This window comes from Glycine soja, chromosome 10 (assembly GCF_004193775.1).
Source record: "Glycine soja cultivar W05 chromosome 10, ASM419377v2, whole genome shotgun sequence".
NCBI lineage: Eukaryota > Viridiplantae > Streptophyta > Magnoliopsida > Fabales > Fabaceae > Glycine > Glycine soja.
In genome coordinates this window covers 47,637,652-47,653,004 of record NC_041011.1, presented here as the reverse complement: position 1 = coordinate 47,653,004, position 15,353 = coordinate 47,637,652, and the positions used below count along the sequence as shown (strand labels likewise).

Below are 15,353 nucleotides of genomic sequence, written 5' to 3'. Positions count from 1 at the left end.
GTGCAAGCAAAAGCACGATCAATAAGGCAAGTAACTAATAATCCCTACGAAACCTGAAGTTAGCCTTTGCCGTAGACTGAATTGACAGCAGGCTACACCACTGATATTTTGTTGTACGTGTTTGTTAGTTTAGAGGATAAGAACCACTAGGGTTGTCATGGTCTTCATGGAGTTCATTCTTTGCACTAGATTTTAGGTTAGGGTACTTTTTCTTATCATGAATTAATAAAAGAAAATAAGTATTTGTACATTATAATTATATCATAAATGAGTACTTAGAACTTAGAACTTAATTTTAACGATATTTTAAATTTTATAATTGCAAAATTTAATGTTTATTTCAATTTTTTCTTCTTTCCAAATTATCTATCATGGAAAAAATACCCAAGTGTAAAAGGAATGGGCAACAAAAGCACCTCCTCAAGTCTTTTAGGAGCCGAAAAATAATATCAAAAAACAAATAATTCTTATTATGAGTTTCATATTACTTATAAAGTGAATATTATAAGTGTATGTGTTTAAAATTTATTAATATATTAAAATGTGCATGAACAGAGGAATTTGCCCCCAGAAAGAATTTAGAGGATAAGATAAATAGATAATGCCATGAGAAATTTCTCCCTTCTCAACTTAAAAATTGTTCCTTACCTAATATACTATTTTCATTTTTACCCTTAATACTTTAATAAGATTCTTCCTTTTACATCACATTATTAATTTTTTTAATTAATATTATTTATTTTAAAAATTTAGCAAATATAGTTGATCTTTTAAACAAAAACCAAAAGAATTTTGTAACAAAAAACTATAAGAAATTCAAATTAATGGAAAACCTAGAACTATAATCATCTAAAATATAAATTTTTTATAAAATAAAAACTATATAAAGTGTCCTTTTATATTATTTTATATTTATAAGCCTTTTCAACAATTAATTTTTTATCAAACTCTCTAAATATAAGAAATTAATTTATTAGCTTTCAGCTAATTAATTTTTAAGCTTTCAATTAACTTTTTATCAAATATAACAATTTTTCAATATAAAAATATAAAATACATATATTTTAAGCAAACTCAACAAAGTAAAGTGTAGTATCTTTTTTATGAAAAGGAAATTAAGCCAAATTTCTATACTCATTGTAAAACTAAAACTAACACTCGCCGACTTCAAGAAGCAAAAAAGAATGCCTTATTCTTTTCAAAGAAAATTACTTATATGGTCACAAACTCTGCTCAAGATGAAGTCCAAAAAGAGCATGTAAATGGTGGTTACTGGTTAGATTGCAAATTTGCAATACGTAGCTTCATGCCCCGTGGAAAAATTATCAGGCAAGAGTGACACAATTTGGGGTGATTTGGATTTGGAGGTGGGGCAACATATATGTTATTTTCTTCTCTTTTTTTGAAATAGAAGTGAGTAAAAAATGAAGGCACAGACGACGACAGATCATGTTCATTTTCTCTTCAATTATGAAATAAAACAGAATAAATAAATAACCGAAGGCACGGACATGTTCTGTTCATATATCTATAAACTTTTAACCTATTTTTCTTTTATATTATATTCTGCTATAATATGAATATATAGCTGTATGAAAGCAAAAAAAGATGCAAATCATTTCATTCATTAATTGTATTGTTTCCCTTTCTTCTACAGTCAATTCTTTCAAACAACTCTAGCTTGGCATGGTCATGAACCGGACCTGATTCTCCTACTTATCTCTTTCTCTAGCTCTTCTAGCCCTCCCACTTCTTCAACTTCCTGTACCATAATTGATCGCATAAAGGGTATTAGCACTGGAAGAAATATATGCAAACCTCTAGTGAAGTAAATACCAATGAAAAAAAAAAGAAATAAATTTCCAATCTCACGAAAATTAAATGGATTTTAAATTTGCAGTGTTTGTACCAAAAAAATTGCAGTATACTTTCAATTTTTTAATAATACAAAAACAGGTGAATTTTGTGAATGTATAGTGCAAATAAAGCCTTTTTTAATGGGAAAAAAGTCAGAAAAGGATAATAAATTTTTTTATATAAAAAATATTTAGTTCCTCGTAATAAGTTTTATAAATTAATCATTAAATTTTTATTTTTAAAATACTATTAATAGATAAAAAAATTCGAGGGATCTGAAATGAAAAATTTTGAGATAAAAAACTCTTATTAAAAAATTTAATGAAACCATAAAAAATGTGTAAAAAATACAAAAGTAAACATCTAGAAGTCTTTTTTTGTGGGATCTATAAAACCTATTTAAAAAACTAAAATACTAGAGAAGAGAAATAGGAAGGTGGCTCACACCTTTGGTCCCAAAAAGAGGCCATATGGCGCCCCGTTGAATTTATCCGAATGGTGGAGCTGAATACAGACAACAAAAATTCAAGGTCATAAGATCATAATTCAGATCCTATTCCACAAGAAACAGAAACAAACACCCAAAACACGTTCCTTTTCTAATTTGTTTTACTAAATAAATGTGAAGTTTATAATTACTTGGTGAGCAGCAGCAACTCTTCTGAAGTAGGGCACGTTGGCAATGGGACCCACAGGGAATCTCTTATGAACTAATCCATCGTGGACAAACATGTAGGCCATCCCAAATACCGTGATTCCAAGGCCCTGCTCAAAGATGAACAGTCAAACCACTATCATTCTTAATTTCAATTAACGGATCCCAATGAAACCGTTAATTGAGGGATTAAAAAATTAGATTACGAAAGATACACTGACTTACTGCACCAAAACAGAGCCCAGGGACCAGACCCTTGTGGAAAATACCGTATGAGAGAAGAGCGATCGCAGGGACAGCGTTAATTATCGCGAAAACGTCGTTGAGCTCGAACGGTCCCTCTCTTGGTCGATGGTGTGACTGCAAAGCAACAATTCAAGCTCATGTTTTAATGAATGAGATTATAAAAAATTCTCTTTGTTGAATTGTCGAAATAATTTATTGGATCATGGCACATAAAAAAAAAATGCAAAATTGAAGAATCGGAAGCATACCTCGTGCATGTGCCACAAGGAAGCATGCCAAAGAGCTCTATGAGCCCATCTTGCCCAAAATTCCATAGCCACCTGAAAATTAGACATACCCAATTGAATTCAAGACGCAGAATTGAATTATATACCCAATTTCATAATAAATAGATATAGGAGTATAGGACTTACAGCAGCACCGACGGAGAGGGAAAATGTGCCTAGCATTTCAGACCAAGGAACATCTCCACCCTATGCCAACACAAACTCAATATTCAGATGCAAAAAAAAAAAATAGCACAAACATAGACCAAACTAAATAAAACTAAAATCAGTGTGAATTAATATACCTCCATTTGCCAGGAGAATCTATAATAAACGGCAAAGACTGCCATAGAGGTGATGCCAAAGCTAGACATGACAGCCGCAACGAGATAAGTGAACCTCTGGGACTTCTTTCTCGCCAACTTCTCTGCCACACCTGCTGACACGGCTTGAGGAATCACTTGTTCTTGTTCTTGTTCGACCGTTTTGATCTCTTTGGAATCCTCCGTGAGGACGCAAACGGTGAAGCCGCTCATTCTTCTTCTGGGTCGAACTCGAAGGATTGTACTGTGATGGAAACATCTTAAGGGGTTGAAGAAGAGTGATGTGGTTGGTTTAGAAAGAGGGATTGGGGGTTGGACGAGATTGTAGGGCTTTAAGATTGCGGCGGTGGAGAGTCCTGCCGCCATGGAAGGGTAGATAGCTTCGATCGAATTGCGCCAAGAGGCAAAGAGAGAGTGTTTGTGTTCGCCTGCGAGTAAGGGATGTGATGATTGTGAAGAGAGGGAGGTTGCATATAATTATAGACCAAAATTTTGTGTACTGTGCAACAATGAGGTGGTGGTCGGTTCACTTCAATAAAAATAAATTAAACCTCGTGGAACAACTATAGCTGTGGGAACCTCTTACATCTCACACCCAACACTTGTCTTAATTACATTAAACCCATTGTAACATTTTATTTAGCAAAACATTATGACTCAACAAGAATAAAAAAAGGTAAAATTTAATGTAGAAAATCTTTTACGAATATTTTAACTACAAAAATCAAATACCATTCAGATACGACAACTAATTAAGCATAAACTCATCAGAAAAAATCGACTAATCATACCAAGCACTTTATGTCTTTTAGGTCTAATGTGTGAGGGACTATGGATCATTTATCTAAGTATGTTGATAGATCATAATAAATAAGTTAGCAAAGTAAGATAATTGGGCCTTTGATCTTGAACTCAATCAAATTTTATAGATAAAGTTAATCTCCCTTGATCTACACGGGTCATGTGAAAAAGATTTATTAAAATTAATTGAAGATTATGCCACTAAATAACACAATGTTCTTGTCTTTTAAACTCATCACTAGTGAGATTCTGGATCGTTTAGTTAACTTGGTTGGTCAAGTATAACAATAACTTAAATATCCATTGAGGATTTTTTTAACCATAAAGTGCCCACGACTTTCATGTTCAATACTTGAGAGATTGTGGACTATCCATCCAAGTACGCCAACCAACTATAATGAGTGGATTGTCCAAAGTACGATAATTAGGTCTTTGATATTAGACAACTGAATCTTTGATATTAGACTAAATTATATTCAATCAGTAAGAGTGAGTCTCTTGAGTCACCCTAGGTAATACAAAAAGGACTTGTTAGGATTTCTTAAGCATTTCTTGCTACTCTTGACATGAATACTTTATAATATAAAAAAAAACAGTGATAGACTATTTTTATTGAATTAAAAAGAAGGATTCTAAATTTATTTGCCAGTGATAGTACTGTATTATTCATTTAATCATGCAAAGTAAGAAAATTCTCTTCCCAAAAAAAAGTTGTTTAAAATTTTCTTGTTAGTGTGAAGTGATAGAATGTAGTTTTAAAAATTGGACTATTCGATTGAGGACTTTTCATAATAGATAGGTCTCTAACCTTTGGGTCAATTATCCTAAGAAAAAAACCTTTGGGCCCATCATTTTTTTCCGATTCTTACAGCTTTTACTTACTGTAATTTTATTCCTACACTAATTTTTTTTTTATTGTTTGAGAAAATTACAATAAAACCATTTCATCAAATAGCTTTTGCCTTAATTAAAAAATAAATGATGCTCGGTGAAGCCTTTCATCCAGCGCAATTCTAATACCTAACAACTAGCACTAAAGAACCTAACTGTTAATCTAGAAATAGAAATAGGTTGGGTAGTGTCAAGTTTTGACAGGTTCCACTCTTATTTTGATGAAAAACACATTATTTAAGTAAAGTCTTGGCCTGCACATGTCCAACCAAACATGTTATCTATTATTTATTTTTTAAAATTTTATTTTGAAAATATAAAATATATATAAGAAACAAACACTTCTTTCAGTAAAAATAAAATAAATAAAACACCCTTTTCTTAAATTCAACTCTTAAACGTATCCTGAATATGATTTAGCAATATTGTAAGGTAAATGATAATAACATTATTTCAAATCACATGTATATTATGCGACCGTATTTGGTCTCGGCACATCACATTGATCCGATTATTGGAATATTGGATAATAATACTATTTCTGCTGCTTCTTGTAAATCAACTAAAAACTCGGTATTATCTAATATGTATATATAAATTTTTATTTTTTATTTTTAAAGGAAGACTGTGGCATTTGGGTAATTTGGAGAATGAGAAAGGGTAGAAGTTGAAGCGAAGTACGATGACAAATGTGGAAGTAGGATTGCAGAATGAGAGGCTGAGGGATTGCGGAGAGCCTAACCCAGCGAATCACAAATCACAAATTACATTCACAACTTCTCAACATCGGCATTTTTACCTGTTAAAGTATCACTTGAGAGCTGCGTGAATACAAGGTTCTTTTTTATTTTTTTGAAAAAATATATTTTGACATCCAAATATTAATAGAAATCAGCTAAAGAGAAAAAATATAAAGTATAATAAGTAATATGATACCATAGAAAAAAATAAAAATATTAGTGAAATATTAAAGTGTCAAAATATTAACACTCTTTTTTTATGATGGCTGACAATAAATTATCAATTGTTTAATTTCAATTTAGATAATTTGCTTTTAAATTATGTAACAGGTAAATAGTCAAATTGCATGTAACAAAAAATTAAGAGTGATAACATTAACATTCATATCTTTTAAACATCTAACAAATATCACTTTTTTTTTTATATGTCTCTTTATATCAAATCATTTGGTGTACACAAGTTTTAAATTGTTTTATCTATCATTAATAAATTTTAAACTTTTATTACTTTCTCCTGATAATTATGAATTACTCTCATATTGTTAGTTACATTTTTTTAGATTCTAAATCTTTTTTCTTTTTATTTTTATATAAAATATGTAAATAGACACAAAGTGTCTCTCTGTAATACATGTATTTATGTCACTCTCATTAGATGCCAATTCACATATTGGATGTTTATATATAATTTTTCAAAAACTAATGTTCATATGTATAAAAGTTCGTCAGCATTTTTGGGTCTAACAACTACGATTAAAACGTTAACATGGTAATTAAAAATCAAATTGTTCTCCTCCTCGTTGCAATTTGGAAAGATAACAACAAAATAACAGCGTGTTGTGCCTTACTAGTAACTACTTCCATGGCGATGACTCTTTTTTTTTTTTTTTTTTCTTTCTTGATGTTATTTTCTAGTTAATTAGTGTTTCTTTCACGCGTATTAGTTCGAATTCGACCACTATGCCCCTTCTCCTTAACACGTGTCATGTTCTCTGGATTTGACCCAACCTCCATTACTCACTGTATTAGCTCGTATTGATCGTTTATTTTTTTATTTTTTTTATCATGTTACTGATTTTGTTAATAATTAATTTTTATTAAAAAAATTGACTAATCATTTTTATTTGGATTCTTACCTCCCAAATACGGGTAAAAGATCCAATCTATAACCGCATATTTTTCACATAGCTCGTTGCAATCTTAAAGAACAAGATTCAAGAGGACAAACAGATTTTGGCCTCCTTCCTTAAGATACTTTGTGTTTATATATGAGAAGAAACAAAAAGAAAAATATATTAATAAAGAATAATATGCTTTTGTCTTGAAATTTGGTTAAAATTTTCTAATAGTAAATCATATCTCTAATTTTATTCATAAAATTAATAATAAATATATTTTAAAACTTATTATTTATAATAAGTTGAAAACCGATACTACGTGCCTCAATTACCAATTTCCTTTATTTTCTTATTTTTAAATTTAAAATAAAAATAACTAAAAGATGTTCACATTGGAGGAATTATTTTTTTCTAATCACTGAATTTGATGAGTTATTTTTTCTAATAACTGTTTGATTTAAATGTGATTTTTATAATTAGTTAGAAAACAAAATTATCTAAAGAAACATGTACACTAAATAAGAATAATCATATTTTTTAATAGTTATCAATTATTTATTAAAACTTCAATATTTAAATAATTATATAAATAAAAATTCGATCTCCTTTGATACGCTACTGTATCCGTCCTTCATCATTATGTCACACTGGTAGTATTATGTAAGTGTAGACTTATGAACTTAAATCTCTTATTTTTTTTTTTCTAGTATGTATAAAAATGTCATAGTTAAGTGCACTGTAATTAATTCCATTTTAAAATAAAAAATTTCAAAAAAGCATTTATAAACTTTTCTAAATATTTAAATTGAAGATGTTCCTCATATTTTTTTTTGAAAATGACCTAAAAAAGTTCAAAATGAAGGAAAATATTGCTAACACTTTTTACGTACGTCATTGAAATTAAATATCTGAATTTAATTATAACTTTTTAATTTTAAAAAAATATTTATACATTTTCTAGAAAGCATTTATGTCATATATTAAAATTTTAATTTTTCAAGAAATCGTAAAGAGTTTTTAAATGAACGATTTATTTAATCGAAAAATCATGTTCAATTATCTATGTGTGTGTAAAAATTTTTTGATCAGAGATTGTCACACCATGGTTAGGGATACTCGTGATCTTTCACACAAGACTAAGAATAATAATTAAATTTTTATTTCTTAATTTAAGAAATTAATGCAACTATTTTTTAATTAGTTACTACCATAATTATAGGAACAAAATAAAATGGTATCTTGATTGATCCTTTACTATTAAATGTTACTGTTTTAATGCATTTCAAATTAAAAAAATAATCAACTTTTAGAGGGAATTTTTTTTCACCCATGTATATTATTTTAAGTAATAAAAGAATTATGGTTTTGAACTTTAAAAAAAAAAGATTTGAATCTTTTCTTTCTTTCTTTGTGTCAACGTCTTTGTACTTAATTTTATACATTTTAAAAATTTTGAAATCATTATTTGGTTTCAAATATTCCTTTTGCTACAAGAATTTTTTTCATATTAAAATTCCCTTTTATATTAATATTTCAAATTCTCAAGTCTTAGTTTGAATTACTTTTTAAAAAAATCTATATTAGAATTTTCTATTTTATCTTAAACGTTGACTATTTATACGTTTAAATAGTCATTTTTTTAATAAAAAGTATGCATTTCCTCTTAAACTTAAGCTATTTATATTTTTCTATCGAAATTAAAAATAATATTCAGTCAATACACAGGTTATTACTTTGGTATTTATTTATTTATAACTATAGCTGTCTTCATATATTCCATATAGAGTAAAATTTTTAACAAAAAATGAGAGGCAGGAGGAGAAGAATGAAAAATGTGAATTAATTAATATGAGTAATGACTAATGAGAGAATTTTAAAATAATAAAACATCATTGTTCCTCTATATATATTTGCCTATGCTTGTATCATTTGTGCAAGAAACAGTAGAAAACTAAAACCTGACTGTGTCATGTCTCAGACTATGAAGCTGTGTTCACAGGTAAGAATTTTCTGTGTAATTTTATTCTCGTATCTTGAAATTTTCTCGTACATGATCACATATTTTTGTCATGAATAACCACCAAATGCAGTTTTTTCTTATGCATGTATGCATTTCCATTTGAATTATAATTATTGTAACCAACTTTTGGTTGGTGTATTGTTCATATACTTGTTCTCTACCATAGTCTCATTTCACTATGCTTATTTTGTGTCTAAGACAAGGAAACATGTCAGCTTTTGCATTAATTATTTTTTCTTAAATGTTCTGGTTGATTTTTTTGTGATGAATTATTGGTTTGTGCAGGTCATTGGTGCGATCTCCTTAGTTCTTATATTGGGATCACTAAATGTGAAAGTAGTAGAATGCAAGGTAGGCAGAGGATTGAAAAACACTGAATATTATGCCATAAATTGCCGAAAGCATAGTGCAGTTTTGACAGATTTTGGTGGAGTTGGTGATGGCAAAACATCCAACACAAAGGCCTTTCAATCAGCAATAAGAAAACTCGGCCAATATGCATCTGATGGGGGTGCACAACTTATTGTGCCACCTGGAAAATGGCTAACAGGACCTTTTAATCTTACAAGCCATTTCACTCTTTTTCTCCACAAGGATGCTGTTATTCTTGCATCTCAGGTATTTCCTACTGTGCCATTACTTTTTCCCTCTTTTTTTGTATTGAATTTTTCAGAGTATATATATGATGCTCTCTTACTTTGTAGTTTGTAGCATTTGAGCAATCGCGATTTATTAAGGATGTGACACAAGATAGAAAATCAATTCCAGTCCTACATTATAATTTAAAATAGACAATTTGAAGAGTGAAATTCTCACTTCTTTCTCAATCTCTTAATTAAACTTTTTTAATATTCTTCTCTTCTTTGTTCTTAGCTAGATATACATACACTACTCCACATCTAGTAAAAAGGATTATTTCTCCATCGTCTCAAATTACATTCCTTTTATATTTGTCTATATATTTGATCTCCTATAATTTAAAACTAATAATACATAAAAATTAAATTCTTAAAAAATGTTTATCTATTTTGAATTTTAATTATATACAATAAATATTTGACTTATGCATTTACTATTACAAAGACTAAAATAGTCAACATATAAGTACGATTTTCCTTTATTTTGTCCTTTATATTCCTTTTTCTCTTATTTCTTTTTTTCCCTAATTCACTTCCAATATGGATAAAGACAATGTTTAGTTCGACAACAACTGACAACACTTTATTTTTTTAGAAATACAACAAAATTGATATCTGTTTATTCATACTGTTGTTTTCCTATAAAGTGTAATCCACTAAAGGGTCACTTACATTACCACATTGACAGGTTGAATCAGAATGGCCCCAACTTCCTGTACTGCCTTCATATGGAAGAGGAAGAGATGCTCCCGGAGGAAGGTTTAGCAGTCTAATTTTTGGAACTCACCTTACCGATGTTGTAATTACCGGTAACTATTTATCCTAAGTAATAGATGAATGTTAAAGGTTGTTAACTTCATTTTAAAGTGGCTAAGTCATTTTCAATTTGACCTATTTGAATTTGGTCATTAGGTCACAATGGTACTATTGATGGGCAAGGATCTTATTGGTGGGACAAGTTCCACAAGAACCAATTGAATCTCACCAGGCCATACATGATTGAGATCATGTACTCTGATCAAATCCAAATATCAAATCTCACTTTGGTCAACTCCCCATCCTGGTTTGTCCATCCAATTTACAGCAGGTTTGATAAGGCTTCTTTGTTCACATTTCTCAACCTTGGTGCATTCTATTTTCTTGATGTACATAGTATGTTTCATTATTCTGATCAAGCTTTATATCTTCAGTAACATAACAATAAAAGGGCTTACCATTCTCGCACCAGTGGACTCTCCAAACACAGATGGAATTGACCCAGGTAAAGTGTTTGTTCTTCTATTATATACTTATTTACATTGCCTTTTGAATTTTGATGCCAAACTTATGTAACAAAATTTATAAGCTTTCTCCACATATATATATTTTTATAGTTTTCAGTTTGCTAACATATTTTCAATTGAAGTAGTGCAAATAGTGGCATTCATATTTTAAAAAAAAATCTGTTACTAGGACTGACCATATTAGTTGACAACCACTGTCTAATTTTTCCTACTTTTTATTTTCTTCTTGTTCACAGATTCATGTACAAACACTAGGATTGAAGACTGCTACATTGTTTCTGGTGATGATTGTGTGGCAGTAAAAAGTGGTTGGGATGAGTATGGAATTAAATTTGGAAAGCCAACTCAACACCTAGTCATTAGAAGGCTCACATGTATTTCCCCTGATAGTGCCATGATTGCTTTAGGGAGTGAAATGTCTGGTGGAATCCAAGATGTTAGAGTTGAAGATATCACTGCCATCAACACTCAATCAGCAGTTAGAATCAAAACAGCAGTTGGTAGAGGTGGATATGTTAAAGACATATTTGTCAAAGGAATGACCCTCAGCACCATGAAATATGTATTTTGGATGACTGGCTCTTATGGATCACACCCTGACCCTGCCTTTGATCCCAAAGCACTTCCTAATATTACTGGAATAAATTACAGAGATGTTGTTGCAACGAATGTCACATATTCTGCAAAACTTGAAGGAATTTCTAATGACCCTTTCACAGGAATCTGCATTTCTAATGTGAGTATCCAAGTGAGTGAACAAAAGAAGAAGCTTCAGTGGAATTGCACTGATGTTGCTGGAGTTACGAGCAATGTCACTCCTAACACTTGTCAATTGTTGCCAGAGAAAGGGAAATTCGATTGTCCTTTTCCCAATGACAAACTGTCCATTGAAAATGTTCAGTTGAAGACCTGTTCCATTAAAAAGGTCTTCTAATAGCATGGATGTATTTGAACGTTAAACACTATTACTTATGGTAGAAATAATAATTAGAAAATAGTGTCAGAAGATGATGAGTTGTGATGTGAGTTATTATGTATCAAGGGCATTATTTTCTTTTATGGAATACTATTCCTTTTAATGTAACTATTAAGTAGCATTATGACTCTTTGAGAGTTATTCTTTGTCATTGAAGATTGAAGAAAGTTGTAGCAACGATATTTGAATATTTATGGCTTTATATCCTCATTTCTCTTTCATAACTTTGTTTTCTTTTTCCCTAATTTCTACGAGTTTCTAATTTTCTTAGAGTTTGATTAGGATGAACCTGGATTTAAACCTTTTTATAATTAATTAGATTCACATTTTTTAAAGGGTTAATTTCACTTTTGAATATATGGTTTATGTGAACTAAATTATTAAATTCATGTTTAATGTTTTGTGTGATTGATACTAGTTAAGAATCTGATTAATAACCACCATAATTTTTTGTTACATTAATTTCCACCATATGATTCTTGAGTCTAGGAATAAGAATAAAATGTATGCATCTATCTCATTATAAAGGAAAAATTGTTGGAAAATCAACGATATGAATGTTGTTGGGTAATCAATGTTCTCACAAATAAAATTACCCATACTTATAAAGGATCGTGAGAACACACACAAAGATTACACAACAAAAATAATAAATATAAGAATTTAACGTGGTTCGGCACCTCTTACCTACCTCTATGAAATCGACTCAAAAAGTATTTTCCTGTCACAAAACTTATTACAAGATTATAACTCACCCTAAACAGTGTATCACTCTATAAACACGAGTACCTCACTCAATGGTTACAAGGAATGATAACACTCTCATACAAAAATACTTTTCTCTCAACAAATTGACTTTGTTTCACAAACTCTCTTCTCACACACATTCTCTCTCATGTATTGTGTTTCTCCACTAATTCTCCTCTCTATTTATAGTGAAGATTGCCATCAACTATAATAAATAAGCTCTCTTGGAAGTTGAAACAAAAACAAATTTCAATACATTCATTCAACTAAGGTTCGTCTAATAAAATATAATCTTTCACTTTACATTTAAACTAACTTTTAAGAATAAAAATTCAAATCCCAATATACATACACCTTATCTTTTGACTTAAACTCTACAAAAATAAACATTAGGCAAACAAAGTTAACCCTATCATATTTTAATAATTAAGATTGAAAGAAAAATATGCATGACTTGATATAGGAGTATAGGATTTAAGAATCTAATTAATAACCACCATAATTTTTTGAATATTTATGGCTTTATATCCTCATTTCTCTTTCATAACTTTGTTTTCTTTTTCCCTAATTTCTATGAGTTTCTAATTTTCTTAGAGTTTGATTAGGATGAACCTGCATTTAAACCTTTTTATAATTAATTAGTTTCACATTTTTTAAAGGGTTAATTTCACTTTTGAATATATGGTTTATGTGAACTAAATTATTAAATTCATGTTTAATGTTTTGTGTGATTGACACTAGTTAAGAATCTGATTAATAACCACCATAATTTTTTGTTACATTAATTTCCACCATATGATTCTTGAGTCTAGGAATAAGAATAAAATGTATGTATCTATGTCAATATAAAGGAAAAATTGTTGGAAAATCAACGGTTTAATATGAATGTTGTTGGGTAATGAATGTTCTCACAAATAAAATTACCCATTCTTATAAAGGATCGTGAGAACACACACAGATTATAGTGTAGAACAAAAATAATAAATATAAGAATTTAACGTGGTTCGACACCTCTTGCCTACTTCTATGAAACCGACTCAAAGTATTTTCCTGTCACAAAAATTATTACAAGATTGTAACTCATCCCAAACAGTGTATCACTCTATAAACCTGAGTACCTCACTCAATAGTTACAAAGAATGATAACACTCTCATACAAAAATACTTTTCTCTCAACAAAGTGACTTTGTTTCACAAACTCTCTTCTCACACACATTCTCTCTTCATGTATTATGTTTCTCCATTAATTCTCCTATCTATTTATAGTGAAGATTGCCATCAACTATAATAAATAAGCTCTCTTGAAAGTTGAAACAAAAACAAATTCCAATACATTCATTCAACTAAGGTTCGTTTAATAAAATATAATCTTTCACTTTACATTTAAATTAACTTTTAAGAATAAAAATTCAAATTCTAATATACATACACCTTATCTTTTGACTTAAACTCTAAAAAATAAACATTAGACAAACAAAGTTAGCCCTATCATATTTTAATAATTAAGATTGAAAGAAAAATATGCATGACTTGATTATGTAACCACCAATTAACTTATATTCTTGTATCACATTATCTATATATGATTTATTTGTAGTTCAAATTATAGTTTTTATTTTTCACAATATATCAATACTTTTTTTTTCTTCCTTTTATCATTTAGAAATCTTAACAGTAAACTTTTAATTAATCGAACAAGAACATTTATATACCTAATTAATTATGAATAAAAAATTACTTGACTAATGTATTTAAAATCATCAATGTTAGTTGGTGTCCACTATTGCGAAAGTGAATGTGGATGGTAGCGTATGGGTGCTGGGGAGTTATTCGGGATATGACAGGGAAGTGGCTTCATGGGTTTTCCATTATTAGCAGAAATTCTTAATTGCTGTACGTCAAAGAAGGTCTGCAGCTGTGTTAATTGGGATTGTATGGAGGTAGTTAACCATATCTAAATGTTCACAGTTACTTTTACGTTAGAAATCAAGCCCATAAATATTGTTAAATATAAATTATCTTATTAACTATGAACTTTTAATCTTTCAAAATCGTTTCGATTGAGTTACTTACGTTCATATTTCAAATTAATGCACAACTCAATCATGAAGAAAAGTTTTAAAATTAATATTAATAATTATACTCCATCAGTCCAAAAATAATCATCAAGCTAAGTAATTTTACACCTACGAAGGAAAAATAAATAAATAGATAAAAGAAAATGATAATTTTATAAAAATAATATTATATCATCATTAATTTATTTTTATATTTTTTTTTCAACATTAATATTATAAGAGATATAAATAAAAATAATAATTAATATTTCATTATTAAAAAGTTAGAATAACAATTATTTGGGGATTTTTTTTCCTCTTATGTGATAATTATAAATGGAGCGGAAGAAGCAATATTAATGAATTTGGATATTTTTCTAAAAAATTATTTCATAACCAAAGTTTTTGAGATCAAAATCTTCTTTGTACCCAGGACATGTTGCATGTTTTGTAAAGAAAAACATAATTATTTTTTTATAGAAAAAATATGTTTTCCTATTAAGTTAAATTATTTAGTTTTTTTTTACTAAAGTTAAAAATAGTACCCATTCAATACACAAAATATTTTTTAATTATTTATAAATATAGTTCTCTTATATTCCATAAAGAGTAATATTTATCCTAATTAATATTTTGACTGTACTTTCTACAGAAAAGAGAAACAAGAAGAGAAGAATGAGAAATATGAAATAACACGAGATCGATATGCAATGAAACGAGATCAAAGGGAAAAAA

General features: G+C 29.1%; 2 protein-coding genes across 2 annotated transcripts; one reads left to right on the top strand and one right to left on the bottom strand.

The window, feature by feature from the left end:
* Nucleotides 1-1,593: 1,593 nt before the first annotated feature.
* LOC114370081 (beta-carotene hydroxylase 2, chloroplastic-like) lies at nt 1,594-3,866 on the bottom strand. Its single transcript, XM_028327365.1, has 7 exons — nt 3,330-3,866; nt 3,172-3,231; nt 3,007-3,078; nt 2,738-2,872; nt 2,497-2,622; nt 2,305-2,361; nt 1,594-1,762 (listed from the first exon to the last, which is right to left on the bottom strand). Exons 1-7 carry the CDS (start codon nt 3,711-3,713, stop codon nt 1,691-1,693), a joined length of 906 nt encoding a protein of 301 aa, XP_028183166.1. The 5' UTR covers nt 3,714-3,866; the 3' UTR covers nt 1,594-1,690.
* A 5,000-nt stretch (nt 3,867-8,866) lies between these two features.
* On the top strand, nt 8,867-11,772 carry LOC114371823 (probable polygalacturonase). Its single transcript, XM_028329149.1, has 6 exons — nt 8,867-8,896; nt 9,203-9,535; nt 10,244-10,364; nt 10,468-10,642; nt 10,746-10,816; nt 11,075-11,772. Exons 1-6 carry the CDS (start codon nt 8,867-8,869, stop codon nt 11,770-11,772), a joined length of 1,428 nt encoding a protein of 475 aa, XP_028184950.1.
* The last annotated feature ends 3,581 nt before the right edge of the window (nt 11,773-15,353 follow it).